This window comes from Diabrotica undecimpunctata, chromosome 1 (assembly GCF_040954645.1).
Source record: "Diabrotica undecimpunctata isolate CICGRU chromosome 1, icDiaUnde3, whole genome shotgun sequence".
In the NCBI taxonomy this organism is placed as follows: domain Eukaryota; kingdom Metazoa; phylum Arthropoda; class Insecta; order Coleoptera; family Chrysomelidae; genus Diabrotica; species Diabrotica undecimpunctata.
This window is the reverse complement of record NC_092803.1, coordinates 183422410-183444861: the sequence shown is the minus strand read 5'-3', so window position 1 is coordinate 183444861 and position 22452 is coordinate 183422410. Positions and strand designations below refer to the sequence as shown.

The 22452-nt window shown below is 32.8% G+C and overlaps 1 protein-coding gene across 5 annotated transcripts in view; it reads left to right on the top strand.

Annotated features, from left to right (window-relative positions):
• LOC140432676 (transcription factor E2F1-like) overlaps window positions 1-22452 on the top strand; it is a 142857-nt gene that overhangs the window by 108802 nt on the left and 11603 nt on the right. For all 5 annotated transcript variants that reach the window (XM_072520734.1, XM_072520732.1, XM_072520733.1 and 2 more), the window contains 4 exons: window positions 2227-2449; window positions 7043-7263; window positions 8372-8687; window positions 15852-16131. In XM_072520734.1, the coding sequence (XP_072376835.1) occupies window positions 2227-2449; window positions 7043-7263; window positions 8372-8687; window positions 15852-16131 (1040 nt within the window). The remainder of the gene's footprint in view (window positions 1-2226; window positions 2450-7042; window positions 7264-8371; window positions 8688-15851; window positions 16132-22452) is intronic.

Below are 22452 nucleotides of genomic sequence, written 5' to 3'. Positions count from 1 at the left end.
GAACCTACCAACTTCGTAAAATGTACCTAACAAAAAATAAAAATTAGGAAAGCAGATTAATGAATTAAGGGCTCAAATATTAAACCTCCTTGTGCTAAACAGTAACCAAATCTGTCATACAGATTTCTCCTCATATTTTGGAGTAGGGCTGGTGTAATGCTTGCAGAGAAATGGTATTTTTGCCCTTAATTGTGGCCCTTTCAAACTGATGCCTATAAATGTTCTCTTTGAGAAAACCCCAAAAAAAGAAATCGTTAGGTGCTAAGTCACAGGATCTAGCGGGCCATTTAATTGTACCACGTGTACTTATCAGTCGATCAGGAAACGTTTGATTGAGGAAGTCAATATTTTCTCTAGAGTTGTGAGCCGAACACTCATCTTGTTGGAAATAAACCTCCTGAAAATTAACGGGAAGGCGTCGAACTGCCGGAATGATCTCAGTCTGTAAAAGTTGTAAATATTTGGGCCTGTTTAGGTTTCCATCGATAAAAAATGGACCGACAATATGGTCGCCTGACATTCCAGTCCAAACATTTAACTTTTGCGGATGCTGCGTTCGCACTGCAACACTGAGGTGCTTATTTTTCCGAGAATAATACCTTGTAACGGATGGATTGTGTTTTTTATGTAATGAAAATGAAGATTCGTCAGAAAAAATTTTTTTTTTTTAAAAATGTACATTTTTATTCTGATTTCACAAAACTCCATCCGCTTAAAGTTATCTTCCGGAAACAGTTCTTGTGTTGGTTATATCTTAAAACAGTGATACCCATTCCTTTTTAGAACTGGCTGCACAGTTCAAGCATTCACGTTAGCTTCCCTAGCAATTTGTACACTATTGCAGGGTTCACTAGCTTCCACAAAAGCACAAATATCAATATCCCTGTTTTGACGCTCTTCATCGACAGGTCTAACACGTGGTTCATTACCTTCATGACACTTTATACAACTGTTTACGCATCCGGAAGTTTGAAAATCTTTAATGGTATTTTTAACTGTTGTAACACTTGGTGGGGGTCTATTTTCGAAGCCAACAATAAATAAATCAATTACTTCGCGTATCGAATGACCCTGAAAGTACCACGTTACAAGTTGCACTTTTTCTTGGACGGTATACAACGTAATAGGCATTTTATTAATTTTATTTGTTTATTCTTTCAGAACTTCGTTTGAAATTTTTAATGTCAATGTGACAATTAGAGACCGACCGATTAATCGGCTTCGGCATCGGCTTCGGCCACCTTCGGCCAATATTTAAACCTTCGGCCAAAATTCGGCTTCGGCCGAAACAAAGCCGAAGGTTTCGCCGAAGGTGGAATAATAAAATGCTCTGTCAGTATACTATACTACTATAATACTATAGAAATGAAATAATCTCTGAACAATATGCTTCGGCGAGTCTTTGATAATTTGAATAATATTTACACCCTATTTTATACCCTTAACTAAAACGTTTTACAAATTTTCAGGTCAGTTAGTAGGTAGGATATAAATTTTAACAATAGGCCAAGATGTCTCAAAGATCATCATTTGAATATTTCTCACGTAGTAAAATTCTGATAATAATAATTTTATTGTATTTGTTAAAACTCACGATAACTGGTGTTTTGACTAGATACCTAAATGGCAAAACATCGACCATTGACTATAAATGTTTCGACTTTAATGTTTTTTAATGTTATTTATTTTTATTATCGCTTCTATTACCAAATAATGTATAAGTGTTTGACTTTTTTATCTCATAATTTCATATTTTTGTTTACCACTTATCAGGTAATAAAAATATAATGCACATTATTTAAATTTTTAACACATAATAGGTATATTTTTAGTCACCTTCGGCTTCGGCCGAAGGTATCCTACAGGCCGAACTTCGGCATCGGCTTCGGCCAAAAAAATCACATTCGGTCGGTCTCTAGTGACAATTACGACAATTCGTACCTACTGTGAAATGAATATAGAGGTGGAAACGTGTAACATGTCACAGCGATTGCCATTGTGTTGTATGGTCAATAAAACGATGTCGTGATCTGTATATGTTTATTGTCATTGCCGTATTGTGGAGCCGTTATTGTCTGCACTAGGGTTTCAAGCAGATATTTGTTTTGTTTATGTCTGAGAGTGCAACGAGGAAAGATAAAGGTAGATTTCGGGATTATACAGTATTGTGTACTTAGAGCTGATACCTAGTTTTCAAGGATATAAAATACGTTTCTCTATTTCCAGGAAACTTAATCTAGAATCCTTGCACTACGCTCCACCGTCAGTGGTGCACATAGATAATGCATTCAAGGCTCCGCAACCTAAGAAACCTAGGAAACAAATACCTGCGAAAAAATACACGAGGTACGATACGTCGTTAAGTTTATTGACCAAGAAGTTTTCCGATCTGTTGGAAAGGAGTCCAAATGGTGTTGTAGATTTAAATAAAGCATCTTTAGAATTGAAGGTAAGATGTTCTAATAATAAACATGTCGGTATTTTGTTTCTTTTTTGTTCGAAAGAAAATAAAGGAAAGATATGATGTAATGGTTGGGAAGATAAATTTTCGCAAAGTTAAATACTCCGATTTGATTTTTAATTGTTTATTATTAACTTAAAATAATAATGTAAGAAGAGGTCTTATAAAATTGCTATTATTAGTTGCAACTGAAAACAACCGCGAATACTACTTATTAAGACATACAGTACATTCAACCAACTTACACCTCTAAACGATTAACGGAATTAGCAGAAAACTTTTCGTTGTAGTAAAAGGCACGGTAAACTGCACTGGTGTTCTCCATAATGTTTAACACTTTGCTAAATTTTAGGTATAAAATAAATATATGTATCATTAACCCGTTGTTCATAGTTTTGCATATTTTGTTACATTTTTTTTAATAAATAGTATTCTCGCATAATGTTATTTAACGTAAATTTCTTTCACCTACTTTAATTTTTTTCTGAAACAAATAGTACCGTGCTAAGATAATTTAAATTCAAAGTACCTACCTATATATACAAAGTACTAAAATATCACTTTTAGTTTTTGTTAAAAAATACTTTAGAGTAAACTAAAACATTTTATAAATTTAAATAGTGGTGGTTAGATTGACTATATGTGTGTTAGAGTGTACCGTTTTTGAGACGTCTGCGATAACGGGTTAAAGTTAGGGTTTTTTGTAAATAGATTTAACTTTTTATTTTCTAATGAAAATACTTATACTAAAAATAAAATAATTGTGGGAAACATTTTAATTTGTTTATGTACGGTTTGCAACCATTTCTAAACTTTTTATCAAACATTATTAAATTACATTCCTAATGATCATTAGGCTAATTTGCTTAATGTGTTTAGGATCATTGTAAGCGGTTATATTATATTTTACCTCTCAAGCACAACAGTTAGAAAGTTTCTGTCATCTTGATCTAAACTCAGTATATTGTAATTCAAACGTGTGTAGTTTCAAGTGACCATCATGCCTAGACGTAAGTTGGATATTGATGATGTATATATATTCAGGGGTTCTACAGTATTCACTGCCTTCCCTCGCTCAACCGTTTCCATCTCTCTCTGCTATTCCATTCTCCATCGTTTAGGCCTGTTTTACTCATGGCGTCGTCTACTTCGTTCCTCCAGGATTTTCGGGGTCGTCCTCTTTTCCTCCTTCCTATAGGGCTCCATTCGGTTATTCTCTTTATCCATCGGCTGTCGCTAGTTCTTCTTACATGTCCATACAACTTCAGTCGTTTTTGTTCTATATATGCTAGTATGTCTCTTTCTATTGATGTTCTTTGCTTTATTTCGTCTACTTCTCCTATCCATTCTTGTTATTCTGCAGCATCTTCGCAGGCATTCCATCTCTGTTGCTACTATCTTACTGCTGTTTTTCTTGTTTATGATCCAATTTTCAGCCCCAATAATATTTCGTACTAATGTTTTATAAATCTGTGTTGTTGTCTTCATATTTAGGTGTCTATCCCACCATACTGAGTTAAGCTGTCAGATTGGTGTTCTTGTTTGTCCTAATCTTGGTGTAATTTCTTCCTCTGTTGTTGCCTTTTTCGTGATTATAAACCCCAAGTATTTGAATTTATTATTTCCTTTGATTGTTACGTTGTCATCAATCTGTAGATCTTCTATGTCTTCTTCACTTGTAGATAGGTACTCTGTTTTCGCGAGGTTAATATCTAGGCCAGCCTTGGTATATTCTTGTAGTTTCTTCATCATGTAGCTGAGGTCGTCTTGGTCTTGTGCAATCAATACTTGATCGTCTGCATAGCTTAACGTATATATGTAGGTATTCGTTCCGTACCGGTACTCCCATGCCTTCGCATTTTCTTTTCCATGTAGTCAAGGCTTTCTGTAAGTATATTTTGAATAGAGTTGGAGATGTGGAACAACCCTGCAGGAGCCCTTTTGTTGTGGTGAAGTCTCCTATGATTCTTGTTCCCATTTTGTATCTTCTATGAGTTCCGTCTGTATTTCTAATTTGTACATTGCCTCCCATAGTTCTGACCTTGGTACAGAGTCATACGCCTTTCTCAGGTCCACAAATGCCAAATGTATATCTCTGTTTTTTGCTTTTTTCTTTTCCAACAGTTGTTCCAGTGTGTATATGTGGTCTATGCATGATCTTCCTGCCGTGAAGCCTGCCCGATCCTCCCCTATTTTGCCTTTTATCGCTTCCTCTACCTTTTCTCGCAGTATCTTCCCATATAATCTTCCTATTGATGATATTACGCTTATTCCTCTGTAGTTTTATTTCATTCATTTATTTCATAATAGTGCTGTTTATTTGTTATATGTTCTTTTTCTCCAAGGGCTTCGAATGCTGCTTGTTTTATACTCGCCTTTATATGCTTGTATATTTCTTCGATGTTGCTGTATCTAAATTCTATTAATTTTTGGTCTAGACGTTGTTGGTATAGTTCTCTTATTGATTGTTCTTGGAGTAGTTCTATATTGTATTGTTTTTCTCTTATAGTGTTCAACGGTTCTTCTGTAGAGGGGGTCTTGTTTTGTTTCCAATTAATGCCCATTTTTGCTGTCAGTAGTTTATGGTTCGTTCCGCATTATGCTCCTCTTCTGACTCGCACCTCTTTGATCTTTATTGTGGTATCTTGTTTGATTATTATGTAGTCTATTATCGATTTCAGCTTTCGTGTTTCTTGCGTGCATGTATATTTGTGAATATTTTTATGCCTAAAGAATCCGTTGATGATTGATGATGTAATGTGCATAAATACTTTACCATGGAAAGCGACAATGGTGGACCTTTAAAGTCATTGTTATGTATAAGTCAACGCGTTTGTGACGCACTCGGAAATAGTGAAAGTAAGCTAAAAATTCTAATGAAGACTGTCAGAGATTTTCAAGAAGATCTTACTGTGACTGAGTATCACAAAGACAAGAAAACAACTCGTAAATATTCTAGGAGCATTGATTTACCTCATGGAGAAAAATTTGAAATTCGCAATATTTTGTATTGAATGCGTGAAAACAATCAACATGTCAGTTTAGGTACTTTACTGGCCAAAATAAAAGAAAGACAAATTTCTTGGAAAGTGTTGAGATATTTAGGATTTAAATTCAAAAATGAAAATAATAGGTTACTTTTATGCGAAAGGAGTAGTGTGGTTCACAAAAGAATCGCATTTTTGAGAGAATATACTACACCTAAATCTGAAGATGCAACATTCGTATACTTAGATGAGACATTGATTTTTGCAAAGGGTGGAATTAAAAGAATTTGGCAAGACAGCAGCATAAAATTAATAAAACACACAAATAGCGAAAGCAAAAGACAAATCATTCTTCATGCAGGAGGGAAAGAAGGCTTTATAGAAAACGCAGATTTGATTTTTTTACTCAAAATCAAAATCTGCTGATTACCATGAAAACATGAACATTTGTTTTAACGTTTCGATTTCCACTCCGTAAATCATTTTCAAAGAGATTATAAATGATTTCACGATGACAAGAAAAGAAAGTTTTTGTTGAGGGGTAACTATTGTCTTCATTCTCTTTGATTTGAGAATTTTCTCGATTTTATCAGTAACTTCTTTGATACAGAGAAAAAAATTTAACTTGTACTTCTGGTTCTTTGGATGATTTTTAAAAATCATATACAATATTTTTTGACACTGTATTCTTGTCGCATGTGGCATTTTAAAAATTCTGCGAAAATGTATAACCAATTAGTTATGTTTTTCAAAACTGATATTTTACTTACTTGGCCTCGATTTTGTAAGCAATAGCCTGCTCTTCCTCTTCTTTTTATGTAGACATGCCTCTGTCTGTTGTTCAATGTGCCGCCATTAAGTTGTCGTTCCATCGTTTCCGAGGTCTTTATACTAATCGTCTTCTTCTTGGGGTACCGGCTTTCGCCGGTTTTACTATTCTATTCGGCTTATATGATCGTTCCATTCTACTCTTCGATTTCTTTCTCCACCTTGCATCTACGTCATATATCGGTACTTCTAGCTCTGTGTCGTAGTGTTTTACCTTTCATTTTTCCAAGTGTTTTCATCTCTGTTGTTTTTAACATTGTTTTTGTCCTTTCTACCGCATATGTCATTATTGGTCTGATGACTCTTTTGTAAATTCTGCCTTTCATTTCTTTCCCGATATTTTTAGTTCTCCATGTTGTTTTATTCAGGCAACTTGCGGCACTGTTTGCTTGATCTTCCACTTCTGTAGGGTGAGAGCTGCTTCTTTGATTTTTTTCTTTTTTCTCTTTTTTTTTTAACTATTTTAATTTAACGTCGAACGTTAGGTAAAACTGTAATTTTCATTAAAATCAATTGTGTCTGAATTTCATATAAACATCATCAACCTGTATGCGTCCACTGTTGGACATAGGTCTCCCTCAGCTCTTTCCTATTCAACATATTATTTTTTATTCTAATATTTAACATATTTTCACTGTTTGCTAGAGCTACAGGTTCAAGCAGTGCATTTTTACATGTACTGTCATACATTTACATTTATATTTATTTTTACCTTTTTTTTTATTTATATTTTAATGAATAATGTTTCTGACATGTTTGGGTTTAGGTACAAAAAAGGCGAATATACGACATCACGAACGTGCTGGAAGGAATAGGTATTTTAGAAAAGAAATCAAAAAACAACATTCAGTGGAAGGGATCACATGGACAGAATAGTCAGTGCGTAGAATTTAAGAAGCAACTGCAGAATTTAGACAATTTCGAAAATTATTTAGATCAGATGATAGAGTCGGCGTCGAACGAATTAAGCAAATTGACACATGACAGGTCAGTATTTCTATACTTCGAAACCGTAGATCTTTATCCTTGCGTCATCATTAAAGTGCCGCTCACATTTTGTTTTAAACACTCATTTTAATCGATTAAACGGTTAAGTCAAGACATTGTCGAGTCAACGGTTCGGTTTTGTACTTAATAGTGACCACGTGTAAATGATTCTTTTTACTCCACTTTATTTCGGGAAAAAAAAACTAAAATAAGAAACCTTGTGTTAGCAGCATCATAAATTTCAAACATTTCCTTGTCGTTAGGTTTTACAATTAATAACAATTATTATTTATACCATTGGCTAGCATTTTTTATAGTCTGTTTAATGATGTACCACCAGTAGGGGTTTGCAATTTAAACTTTTTTGGTTGGGGTAGGTTGGGCGTAGGTGGTTGATGGGGATGAGTTCTCCATCATGTCATTTTAGTTCCTCCTTACTATCCTAGAAACGGTTTCAAGCATTTTTCGATATCGGCTTTTGTTCGTGAGATATAACCCATTGTAAGTTTTAAAATTGACACACTGTATGTACATTTCATATGTCTATGGAATAGATACGAGGTCTGAATACGAGGTATACCCAAAGAATAAATGGGAATAGAATCGAAATAAGTGAAAATTTAAAATGAAGCATAAAGATTATATTGAAAGTTTATTTGATAGAAAGCTAAAAATAGTAAAACAAAACAAAAGGTTAATGATTCAATAGAATTAAAAGCAATTGGAATAAAATAATTATTTAAAGAAAAACAACAAATGTGACGTTTATAACGTTTCAATTTCACAGGGGTTCAAACTTTACCAAAAACTGTAATTTTCTATATATTTTTGTTTTTTTTTTTTAGTTCAAGTTCCGGCATTATAAACACATTATTTCCTTCTTTTGATAACGAACTTCCGACTTTAGGTAAAATCTTTCTGTTTCTCCATAACAACGATCGTGTAAAAACGTTATTGGTCTGGTACCATCTTTTATACAGTTGTTAGGCGTACAAAGTCCTCAAACTTCTATCAAAACAATATATTTCATTGCTTAAAAGCTTACGCTAACTATTTTGTCTTTATTTCATATGTGATTCGTGCTGTATATTTTTATATTCTTACACAGGTACGGTTACGTGACTTACCAAGACCTTCGCTCCATCGACTCGTTCCGAAACAAAACAGTAATGGCGATCAAAGCGCCGCCTAGCACAAAACTTTCCGTGCCTGCCGGGCAAGGCGAGAAATATACCATTAAGATGAGCAGCGATTCGGGAGAAATCGATGTTTACCTATGTCCCGAGTCTCCGCCAGTTAAACCGAAACCTGAGAAAGTGCCATGTATGGATATGTTGTTAAGGGATATCAGTCCTGTAGGTCTCTTTGATCTGTCTACTCCGCCAGTGCCTCAGTTGGACAGTCCAACGCCTATTTCTTCACGGGTAAGTATTATGTTCAAAATTATTCTTTGGGCAAACAATAAAACTTACTATTAGATCGTGGCAAATATGCCGAACTGATGTGGACTTTATGTGATTTCTTCTGATATTTGGCCCATTGTAGGGTTTTTCACTCATAGATAAAATAGACGGATTTCTATTTTATCTATGAGTGTAGGTTTTCACGACAAGAGTTTTGTTGTAAATGTACAATTGAGGTTTATATTGAAACCAAAATACGCAGACCTCGTTGCTCATTATCGGGAGCGTAATTGTGGTGGATATGAGTATAAACAATACAAAAATATCAGTTTGACCAAAAAATCGAAGAAATACTGAATACTACGAAACTGCTAAAGATAAAAAGGGTAACCAGAGATTTATAAAGGACTCAAATTTACCCAAATTCGCCCAATACCCAAATGATGGGTATCGACCACAATTTTTGAACCAAAAAAGCTTTTTGGTTCATGCACGTAGTACATTCAATACAGAAATCAACCTTATAATTATATATAACTTCATAATTAGCGAAATAAATGAAAATTTTGTCGTGAAATGTCTTCACACTTAACTACGATACTGCAAACACAGGTAGAACCAAATAAAACAGTGTAACCTTGGCATTTGAGTGTTGTATATATATATATATATATATATATATATATATATATAACTGTTTTGGATGGGTTGGAGTCAATAATAGGGCTATTGGTTAACTATTTTTTTTAATCTCGAGCTTTCAATTGTGTTTACAATTATTATCAAGAGCTAAAAAAGACAAAATACTTACAAGGTTGAACTAAAAAGAAAAAACAATTTTTGTTAACTTACCAAATAAAAATTAGTTTGGTAAGTAAAAAATCACTGCTTACATGTTCAAAATATTTTATATAAAAATGTTTTGATCTAACAAATGTTTCTCCGAAAATTTCTATAATTTTGAAAACATTTTTTTTTTATAATATAAAAATAATTGAATTTATAAATAAGTTCAAATAGCAACCAATTACAAATAGCCTCAATGTCATAAATGCCAACATAAAATTTTTATTTTTGACAATTATATTGCCAAAAGTAAAACTTCGTTTAAACATTCTTTTTTGTTTAGTAACAAAAAGAAGAAGATTTATTCACCCTTGACAGATGTCTGAAAGAATGTGATAGATATATGGAGAATTGAATATGACATTTTACAATTTTTATATATAAATCATAAAGAAAGAATATAATTATATATTTTACTTAAATTTTGAATCTCAGATCTTTTGTTTAAACTCTTATCATTTTTGCTAATACAAACCATTTCCAAAAAAGTCCTTTTAAATTTATTACTTTCACTACATAAAATTTTAATGTTATCAAAATCCATAATATGGTCTTTATCGATTACATGTTCTGCCAAAGCACAAGATGGTTTTTTAATTCTGCAATCACTTTTGTGAGAAATAATGCGATTTGAAAGATTTCTTCCGGTCTCACCAACATATTCAGCCTCACACTGAGTACAACTAATGCTGTATACTAAATTCGTTTTTTCAAATTTGTCTATAGGATATTTAGTTTTAGAATATAAAGATGAAATAGTTTTGATGTTCTTTGTTGCTATTTTTATATTGTCAATAACCTTTAGTGTTTGTATTAATTTAGGTGTTAATGATGGTATAAAAGGTAGTGAATGATAATAGATGTTCTGATTGTTAGATACAATGTTTTGAGATTGAGCAAAAAATGGTGTTAAATTATTTATATTACCAATATTAGAAAAAAGCATCCTATGTAGCATATCTGGAGGATAAGAGTTTTCAATTAGAATATTTTTTAATAACTGAAGATCTTCCTGTAGATAATCTGGATGAGAAAGTTTTAAAACACGTTCTTTTAATCCTGTTATAAGGTTCATTTTCATCTTATTTGGATGGTGAGAGTAATAGCTTATAAATCTATTACTACATATGGGTTTTCTGAACCATTTGGTTTTCAACATATTGTCTGTATTTCTTACAATTCTCATGTCAAGGAATGGTAGAGAATTATCTACCTCTTCCTCAACTGTGAATTGTATATGCTGATTATGACTGTTGAAAATGTTGACTGTTTCATGAATTTTGTGTTTAGGAAGTGCCAAAACTAAATCATCTACATATCTCTTAATAAAAGGAATGAAAAAAGTGCAATTACTGATACAATCACTGATAACATCATCCATGACATAGCTACTTAGAATGGGTGAAAGACTAGATCCCATAGGACTACCAAAAATTTGTTTATAAAATACACCATTAAATATAAAAATATTAGAATCAAAAACAAAGTTGATAAGTGTTTTGAAATGTAATAAGTCAATATTAGTGTGTTGTGAAATCTCATTCCAATGTTTTTCAACACTACTTATGATTAAATCTAAAGGCAAATTAGTAAAAAGAGATGTTACATCAAAACTAACTAAAACATAATTTTGTGGTAATTGGAAATTATTAATGAAAGAACTAAAATCAAATGAATCTTTAATGTAAAAATTGTTGTTTAAATTATAAGCATTAGTTAAGATGTCAGTGAGGAGCTGTGCTATTGGTCCATTAGGAGGGCATAAAGATGAAACAATTGGTCTCATAGATAAAGTTGGTTTATGTATTTTTGGCAGAGCATAGAACCGTGGAGCAATAGAATTATAAATTTTGAGCTCTTTTGCTTTTTTATTATCAATAAATTTCTTTATGTTTAATTTAGATACTAGACAATTTGCTTTTTGTTGCAAAGTACAAACAGGACTCCTTCTAAGTGTAGTGTAATACTTAGTATCATTTAAGAGTTCTCCAGTTTTTTGTAGATAATCCTCTTTGTACATTACAACAGTTACGTTACCTTTATCGCTTTTAACAATATAAATTTCAGGATGGTTTTTAAGAAAAAGTTTAGTTTGCATATAGTATTTATTTAAAAAATGATCTTTGACTTCTTTATGCAAAAAGTTTGTAATAACGTTTGTACATTTAGATCTAACAACATCCTTTTGACTATCATTAAGTGGTCTGATTATTGATTCAATATCAGAAAGTAAATTAGGAACTCTAATATCAGATTTGGAAGGACATAAAGAAAATTTAGGTCCTAATGCTAAAAATTTTTTAATTTCAAAAGGAAAATGAATAGATGTTAGATTTTTAAACCATTTTTCTTGAAATTTTATCTTATCAAAAGCTTCTATTTTTAATTTATTGAACTTATTAATTTGTATTTTTTTGATTTTATGTGTACATAATAATACACAATCAGAAGACTTTTTTGTTGAAGTGTAGATCTAATGGATGTTTCCCTGGACATGTTACAAATGGCCTAGTTAATGTAAATTCCCTTTTACATCATCGGACTGGGAATATTCACCATGATGCTTGGAAATTATGTGACAGGTTTGGAAGAAATATTATTAATTTAGAAATTAAAATCGCTTTTGCTGATATAAACTTTTTTGAAAGAAAATTACATGAGTTACGTACCAAGGCCTACAATATCTTAAATTTCCACACATTTAATGAATTTAATCGTAGACAAAGAATTAAATACAACACAGAATTTCATAAAATCAAAAAAATACAAATTAATAAGTTCAATAAATTAAAAATAGAAGCTTTTGATAAGATAAAATTTCAAGAAAAATGGTTTAAAAATCTAACATCTATTCATTTTCCTTTTGAAATTAAAAAATTTTTAGCATTAGGACCTAAATTTTCTTTATGTCCTTCCAAATCTGATATTAGAGTTCCTAATTTACTTTCTGATATTGAATCAATAATCAGACCACTTAATGATAGTCAAAAGGATGTTGTTAGATCTAAATGTACAAACGTTATTACAAACTTTTTGCATAAAGAAGTCAAAGATCATTTTTTAAATAAATACTATATGCAAACTAAACTTTTTCTTAAAAACCATCCTGAAATTTATATTGTTAAAAGCGATAAAGGTAACGTAACTGTTGTAATGTACAAAGAGGATTATCTACAAAAAACTGGAGAACTCTTAAATGATACTAAGTATTACACTACACTTAGAAGGAGTCCTGTTTGTACTTTGCAACAAAAAGCAAATTGTCTAGTATCTAAATTAAACATAAAGAAATTTATTGATAATAAAAAAGCAAAAGAGCTCAAAATTTATAATTCTATTGCTCCACGGTTCTATGCTCTGCCAAAAATACATAAACCAACTTTATCTATGAGACCAATTGTTTCATCTTTATGCCCTCCTAATGGACCAATAGCACAGCTCCTCACTGACATCTTAACTAATGCTTATAATTTAAACAACAATTTTTACATTAAAGATTCATTTGATTTTAGTTCTTTCATTAATAATTTCCAATTACCACAAAATTATGTTTTAGTTAGTTTTGATGTAACATCTCTTTTTACTAATTTGCCTTTAGATTTAATCATAAGTAGTGTTGAAAAACATTGGAATGAGATTTCACAACACACTAATATTGACTTATTACATTTCAAAACACTTATCAACTTTGTTTTTGATTCTAATATTTTTATATTTAATGGTGTATTTTATAAACAAATTTTTGGTAGTCCTATGGGATCTAGTCTTTCACCCATTCTAAGTAGCTATGTCATGGATGATGTTATCAGTGATTGTATCAGTAATTGCACTTTTTTCATTCCTTTTATTAAGAGATATGTAGATGATTTAGTTTTGGCACTTCCTAAACACAAAATTCATGAAACAGTCAACATTTTCAACAGTCATAATCAGCATATACAATTCACAGTTGAGGAAGAGGTAGATAATTCTCTACCATTCCTTGACATGAGAATTGTAAGAAATACAGACAATATGTTGAAAACCAAATGGTTCAGAAAACCCATATGTAGTAATAGATTTATAAGCTATTACTCTCACCATCCAAATAAGATGAAAATGAACCTTATAACAGGATTAAAAGAACGTGTTTTAAAACTTTCTCATCCAGATTATCTACAGGAAGATCTTCAGTTATTAAAAAATATTCTAATTGAAAACTCTTATCCTCCAGATATGCTACATAGGATGCTTTTTTCTAATATTGGTAATATAAATAATTTAACACCATTTTTTGCTCAATCTCAAAACATTGTATCTAACAATCAGAACATCTATTATCATTCACTACCTTTTATACCATCATTAACACCTAAATTAATACAAACACTAAAGGTTATTGACAATATAAAAATAGCAACAAAGAACATCAAAACTATTTCATCTTTATATTCTAAAACTAAATATCCTATAGACAAATTTGAAAAAACGAATTTAGTATACAGCATTAGTTGTACTCAGTGTGAGGCTGAATATGTTGGTGAGACCGGAAGAAATCTTTCAAATCGCATTATTTCTCACAAAAGTGATTGCAGAATTAAAAAACCATCTTGTGCTTTGGCAGAACATGTAATCGATAAAGACCATATTATGGATTTTGATAACATTAAAATTTTATGTAGTGAAAGTAATAAATTTAAAAGGACTTTTTTGGAAATGGTTTGTATTAGCAAAAATGATAAGAGTTTAAACAAAAGATCTGAGATTCAAAATTTAAGTAAAATATATAATTATATTCTTTCTTTATGATTTATATATAAAAATTGTAAAATGTCATATTCAATTCTCCATATATCTATCACATTCTTTCAGACATCTGTCAAGGGTGAATAAATCTTCTTCTTTTTGTTACTAAACAAAAAAGAATGTTTAAACGAAGTTTTACTTTTGGCAATATAATTGTCAAAAATAAAAATTTTATGTTGGCATTTATGACATTGAGGCTATTTGTAATTGGTTGCTATTTGAACTTATTTATAAATTCAATTATTTTTATATTATAAAAAAAAAAATGTTTTCAAAATTATAGAAATTTTCGGAGAAACATTTGTTAGATCAAAACATTTTTATATAAAATATTTTGAACATGTAAGCAGTGATTTTTTACTTACCAAACTAATTTTTATTTGGTAAGTTAACAAAAATTGTTTTTTCTTTTTAGTTCAACCTTGTAAGTATTTTGTCTTTTTTAGCTCTTGATAATAATTGTAAACACAATTGAAAGCTCGAGATTAAAAAAATAGTTAACCAATAGCCCTATTATTGACTCCAACCCATCCAAAACAGTTATATATTTGTTCCAAACGAGTCACAAGTACTTCTTTTTTCTTATTCTTATATATATATATATATATATATATATATATATATATATATATATATATATATATATAGGAATGGTCTAGGAAAACAAATTCGTTAAACTTCCTGTGCTTGAATCGGTATCAATAGAGTCTTATGACTCATTTCAGCATTCCTGCTTCATGAGATACTCGGGCTGATACAAATTCAAACTCGGAAAGTTTCACGAATGTCTCCTAAAACTTCACCACTGCAGTGGTTAGCTTACAGAGGTTCCACCCACTTAGGTGGCAAGGAACTAAAACGATTTAATAATACCTTTTTCTGTTCTCTGATTTCTTTGCTAAGCGATTAAATCTTTTAGCAAAAGCTACTGTCACATTGTTGAGTTGAATGGCCAAATATATTGCCTAGGACAAACTCGTTAAACTTCCCGTGCTCGAATCGGTATCAAAGTGCATAAGGTCCTGTGAAACAATAAAAAACCAACCCCCCTAAACCCCGCTATACACGGAGGTTAAGGTATAGTTTATTCATGAAGAAAAAACAGTAAAAAGAACATTCGAAAGAGAATATATGCTAAATTAGAACAAATTCGGAGACAAAGACTTCATGAAGTAGAAGAAACTTTGTTTATGTACTGACTAATAACCAAGAACAATCAGAAATAGCACACAACACCGCTGTTAAGGAAATAATTTATAATCACAATAATAATGTTTGCCAATTTATTTTGTACACCCGAATGACAAGGCTGACACAAAAAGATATCCTGGGTTAGTTGCAATAAGTGTTCAATAAAGAAGATATGCCTCATTTTTTGTTACCTTATGGATCGTAATAATTGAAGTTTAAGCCAGTCGTACATGAATTCTGTGCCATATTCTCCGCAGCTGTAATATAGTCTTTATAATATCGCAGTACTAATTGTATCGCTGATCGATCTAAATCAAAAATTTCGTCCAAATGTCATGTACTTAATCTCTATATATTTTCCAGTTATGCAGAAGCTTAACCTTCAAGGATCCATTCGATCCCGGTCCAAGTACATCGGGTACGCAACAGAACCTCCTGAACCACCTCCAGCCACATCATAACCATCCACATCCACACAACCACCAATTGGTGTCGTCCCATGATTCTCCGAGCCCATTGGTGAAGAGCGAGAATAATATGGTGAAGAGGGAAGTGTTCTTACACGATGACGTGGAGGGGCTGAGCCCTATGGTTGGACGATTTAACTTTAATAGTACACAGACTGAACATAGTAGTAACTTAGGTAAGTCCAATATATTATAGTAATACACCTGTAGCTTGTATAGAAAATGAAATGTATGGAAGGAATACAAATGCCGATAGTAAATTGAGTTAAAGAGTTCAATGCAATATAAATTACAAAGTAAAGAAATACATATTAATGCGACAAATGTGCCAGTTTTCCGGAAACTAGCTTTTTATACCTAGGTTCTGTATTTGATACTCAAACAATGCCGTCTTTTTCGAGTTCTAAGCGCTTTCTCACTTTCGTTTTAATAGCATTCATTGATGAGAAACTCAACTCGCATATCTTCTGCCATGTCACTTATTCTTCTTTGCATAGTATTATTAGAAAGGGGTATGGTTTTTATTTTTGCAGCTTCTTTTTCACCTACTATTATTTTTCTCCTTCGTCTCAACAGCTGCAGGTAGAATCAAATCTTCAGCAATTGTATATGGCTTACTGGTTGTTGCAATGTGATGTGCAACGCTATAATTCTTTCAAAGAATTTTTTCTATAGGCTTCTCTTTTTTGTCGGGATTTTGCTATTTAAATTCGGAAGTAGTTTCGATGATTTCATACTTTCTTTGGACAAAAATTATCCACAAAAACGCAGTGTGGATTATCCAAAATAACTGTAAAGCCATATTTAAGATACGCGTCACTGCACAATATGTTTTTTCTTTTATTTTTATTTCCAGACGTAAACAGGCCCTAACAATCTTGTTAAAAATTTATACATGTCTAATAGAAAAGTAAAGATGAAAAAACAAATGTAATACACATAATTTATGTACCATTCTACTATAAGATGACATCGCAAAGTTTGTTGTTTTATCACGTTTTCACTATGATATAAAGTCAAATTTACAATTCTAGAAAAACCTAGGCACTAATGTAGCGCCTTACTTAGCGGTGAAATACTGAAGGAGAACGTAACAAGAAAGAAATGGTGTAACTAGATCAAAGATGGCGCAAGTAAAAACATTTTTCTTTATTAAAAAATGGTACCAACTCCTAGACCACGTATTAAATTTTCCCCTTGATTTGGTAATGTTATTAAATGGCGAATGAACTGGTTATGGTACGACAATGGGGTCGCCAACTAATTGTTGTCAAACTGGGTCCCCGATCTAAGAAAGTTTGGGAAATGCTGGTCTAGGAGAATCAGAAAGTATTATGAATTATTAACTGAGTATAACAGAAAATATTCTAGTCCTAATTCATCGTATGGAGTCTGAAATTTCAAATCTTTCAAGCTGTCGCCGGGATCAAATTTTGCAAAAGACGGCAGGGGCGTCGTCAAGTCATTTAGGTTTTAACGAATACCTCACTGATTTGAGGGAACAAAACAACGCAGCAAAAGGCAATAACAGGAAAGTTACAAAGCGAAAAGTGCAAAGGCTCGCTTGTGTGTATCGAACGACCCATGAGAAACGATGATGGGTGCCAATAGGTAACAGTATAACTACCTCCGAAAGTAGGGAGCCAGTGTAGAACAAACTAACTCACAAGTTTCGTTGGAAGCCAATTTTTGGGCCTTGTCTAGCTCAGTCTCTCAGGTGTGAGAACGTCTTATCTTAGAAGTAAATCTGAAAAATGAGTTTGGCCAGGACAAAGAAACCAAAATATTAACTAATCATATTTACTATACATAAAAAAAATATAAAATTGAAATTTTAATATTAAATTAAAATCAAAGCTTCCTGTAGCTTTACAAAAAAGATTTTGAAATGATACTTATGGCTCCTGATGTGGTTTTCAAGTAGTTAGGATTGCAGAATGCAGTTGTTGGTTACTGCTACTTCCAGTTGTTGATTTGTTCAACAGAGGGTATTTCTTACAAAGCACACATTCTTTTAACACTTCACGTTCTTCTTGAGAAATTTTACACCATATAGCAGCTACCATATTTTTTATTAAGAGAAAAATAATATTTTCTAGATCCGACTTGGTGTTTTGTTCTGTTGTTGAAGACCTTATCTCTTATACAGCTTCAGTGCTTTTCCTTATGTCTTGAAGTTTATTTAGTACTCTTATTGTCTATTAAAACCCTGCTATTAAATGAACTCCCTGGTATTAAACTCCAGGGATATGTTCCCATAGCAGCAGTCACTTACTGCAGTATATTACCCCCAATGGTCGACCATGTGGTTTCGGAAGTCCTCGCCCAAAAAGGTGGACAAAAACCTTTAGACCAAAAACTAAAGAACCTTGTGTCAGCAACTGCATATGGTTTAAAATATTTCCTTGTCATATGAAGATTGAAAATAATTAAAATATTAAATAGCAAATTAGCATGAAATATTTCAGGACAGCTGGAATGACGCAGAGATCCAGAGATATTTCTGAGAATAAATCAGTCTTTTTGCTACCTTGGATATTGCCGTATTAATTATTTTCTGTGAATTAAAGGAAAAACTTCCATATATTTTCTAAATAATGTCTAATAATTCTAAATAATTATTTTGGTAACATTTTCTGCTACTTTTAATAAGGTACCGTTTAAATTCAGCTCTTGGAATCTCTACTAACACAAAGTACTAACTCTTCATTTCAGCTTTACCAACGTGGATGCGTTCGGGAACTCTATCTGTGACATGTGTGTCACTATTATTCACATCACAGGCAGAGTTCTAGCTACGCGTTTACTCCTAGCACGGGTGTTTTTTTTTGAAGGCGTGCTGGTAAAGAAGGAACACTATGACTACCAATTGGAGTGGTTTTCTGCGAATTTTAGGCTGTAAATAAGTTTTCTTTAATTATTTACTAATACATACAATGTTAATATCTGTAATTTAAAATTTTTACGTAAATAATTTTATTGTCTTAACATAAAACTTTATTAATCTTAACTCCTTTCAGAAATAAATGTCCCATTTCTGATTTTTATAAATTAAGAAATAGCGACATCAAAACTTCTCTCACGAGGTATCGAAATCAAAATATACAAGACCTTAGTACTACTAATAGTTACGTACGGATACAAAAGATAGACAAAAATAAATTATGTAATAAATTACTGGTGAGGGAACGCAAAATCCTTCGAGTTATGGTCCTTGCTGACAAACGAATCGAGGTGCAGATATAACAGCAACTTAAATACTCTGTTCGGAAAGGTGAAGTGAGGTACCCACCAATAGTCTAGGATAGTAGGACATGTGATACGGAGTAGGGACAGCAGACTTGGGGAAAATAAACAGTGTGTTTTGGGAAAGACCACATGAGAGAAGAGCTGTAGGTTGGCCTAGGAAAAGGTGTAAAGATGCACATTAAACGCAGCAAAAACTTCCAAAGATTTGTAAGGTAGTTGAGGATGATGATGGTAACATTGAAAGTCACTTGGGCGTCCCAGAATGCGATCAAGAGACAACATAGGATCAGATCTCTAAAAATGAACATTCCGCTTGGCTACAGATTCATGGAAGACCGTGACAATTGGAAAGAAGGTGTAGTCAGCCAAGTCCCACTCAGAGTTATGCTACAAAGTCAGGAAGAGCAGGTAGTTAAAAAATAACTGCACCAAAAATTATTACGGAAAGAAAATAAGACCTTAAATATATAAAGAGACGATTCTAACTTTAAGTCTTGTTGGGGTAAATAAATAATTATTAAAGCTATTGTTATAAAGTTGATATCGAAAAAATAGAAATTGGATTCTTATTTCTGGTGTGCTTGATGTTTTCGTTTTGATATTTTTATGTAAGCTTTGGTGTCTACTAGTTTTGTCTAATGTCTAATGTTCTAATATATTTTACCACAAAATCAAACTAAGAGTAATGCTACTTGCCAATCGTCAATATTGTGACAGGCAAAAGAGATTAAATTAGACTCTTACTTTTGCATGTGCTTTTTTCTTTCGTGTGCTCAAAGCAAAAAATAAATTACATCAAAGGTTATTTATGGTGAGATGCGTGAAATTACGTATTTTCTCTCCTCAATTTACCGATCTCCTACGACCGGTGAAACGATAAGAAGCTCAACCTTCATTTGGTGGTGTATCTGCGAGGTATTAGTTACCACTAAGTGTTAGTGTTATCTGTTCGTAGACTTGCATCTGCCACTAATTCATTTCCATGATTTATAATGGAAGTGTTACTTAACACTAATGTTATCTGCTATTCAGATATTCTTATGTCCGCCACTGGTTAATTGGCACGATTTACTTAACCAGTGCTGCTAAAATTGCATCTTTCAAAATCTTCGCGGAACCTCATCATATTTGGCTTTTGCTGTACTTTTACACATTTATTAACACATTATTTTTGTTAGAAAAAAGCTTTTTTGTACATTTTTTATTTTGTTATTTAAACAGTTGTTTTTCCTGGAAATATGTGTCAGTTTTTGTTTAATATTTAATACATAAAAACTTACAAAATGGACTGAAAACAAAACGATTTGTGCAATGATTTTTCTGCAGAAAATTGCAGTCTTGATTAGTGAAGTGGTAATGTTTTTAAAGCAATCTGTCAATGCTTCTTCTACTTCAGATTTTCCCTTTTCAGGGGCGTTGTTACTTACTCTTCGTCGCCACTCATTTCTGTCCATCGGGTCTTTTCATTTAAACCTTTCTCTATCAACTCGTCTGCTACACAGTCTTTCCATCTTCTCCTCGGTTTTCCTCTACATCTCCTTCTGCCAACTTCTAACAGCTCTATCATTCGTCCTACATAGTTTTCATGTCTACGTATGGCATTACCAAACCATTGCAGCCTTTGTTCTTAAACCTTTTTTGAGACTAGTCACCTCGGCTCATTCCCTGATTACGTAGTTCCTGATCTCGCCCCTTCTAGTCTTACCCAACATCCACCGTAACATTTTGATTTCAGCTACCTCCATCTTCTTTTCCTGAACTCTCTTTACAGGCCACACTTCACCGCCGTACACCAATGCAGGCCTAGTCACACCCTTGTATAACTCTCTTTTAAGCCCTTCTCTGATTTTTCGATCACAGTGTACCCAATTCATTACTTCCAGTTCAACCAACCGGCCTATATCCTGTAGGCAATTTATCGATCTAGTGCCCCATTTTCCATTATGTAGGATTGTTGTTCCCCAAGCAATTTAATGTGCCCAACCATTCCTGTTCCTGCCAATACTTCATTTTCAACCTGCTAACCTTAAGTTCTCCCTTTCAATAGTCCTTCTCCAACATTTCTTTGCTCTTCTCTACTAACACGATATCATCCGCAAAGAGCATTGACCAAGGAGCCTCCTCTCTTAGCTTTTCTGTCAGTACATCCATAACAAGATTAAACAGGAAGGGACTCGGTGAAGAGCCTTGATGCAAACCAACCGTCACTGGAAAACTTTCGGTACATCCGACAAAAGTCCTTCTATCAATGGATAGAAGTTTCACTTGTTCTTCTCCTATCGATGTCCCCCTTGTTCACCTTCGCTCTGCAGTTCTCTCCCAAATTTTCATTGTATGACATTCACTTCTTATTGGTTCTTACGGCTTATCGTCACATTACTATGACAAACAAGAAGAGACTCGTTTCAACTCTAGTCTTTTCCATATTTTACTATGCATTCGAGAAATGGATAATCGAAGAATCAAATAAACGATTGGACATGGAGACGACTGCTTCGAATTCCATAAACCCAATCAGCGTCTCCCTAGTACTGTTTACTCTAGAATTTTAAAGTTCTTTGGTCATATCCATCGAAGTGATCATAAAATGGAGCGGTTGGTGGTCTAAGGAAGGCCTCAGAGACAACGCCAACGCAGCAGATCTCCACAGCGATGGGAGACATCACGAAAAAGCTTCTCAACAAGCAGTTTACTGAGGCAGTACATGTAACAGATGACCGCGACCAATGGAGAAGTATCACTGATCAGACTATCCCAGCTGCTGAAGCTCAATGATAAACCATAATACATCTGCCAAGATGATAGTTCTTACGGTCCTATTAGTTTTTTTTTGTACACTGATACCATCACTCCAAACCAATCTGTCAGACCAATGGACTATTAAGTTTGGGATGACATAAAATTCATAGTTTCCTTCAAAAACAACAGAAACTCATGAAGAGTTTTCATGAATAAGTAAAGAAGACTGCTATATGTCTGTCAAAATTTGATGAACCTGTCTAACTCATTTGGCGACGTCAATCTACGAACGAAACTATGAACTCCGACATTACTGAAAACATTTAATTATCTGCAGTGGGTTCTCATAGCAATACATTGTCAAACTAATTTTTTCATTAGTAAAATAGTTGGAGTATTTATTACTCTTCTTCTAACAGTCGTTTTTAATACTTAATATTGGATTCGAAGGCTCATGAAGTTTTGAAACAACTTTACCATCGACGAAACGTAAGTAAACATTAAAAACT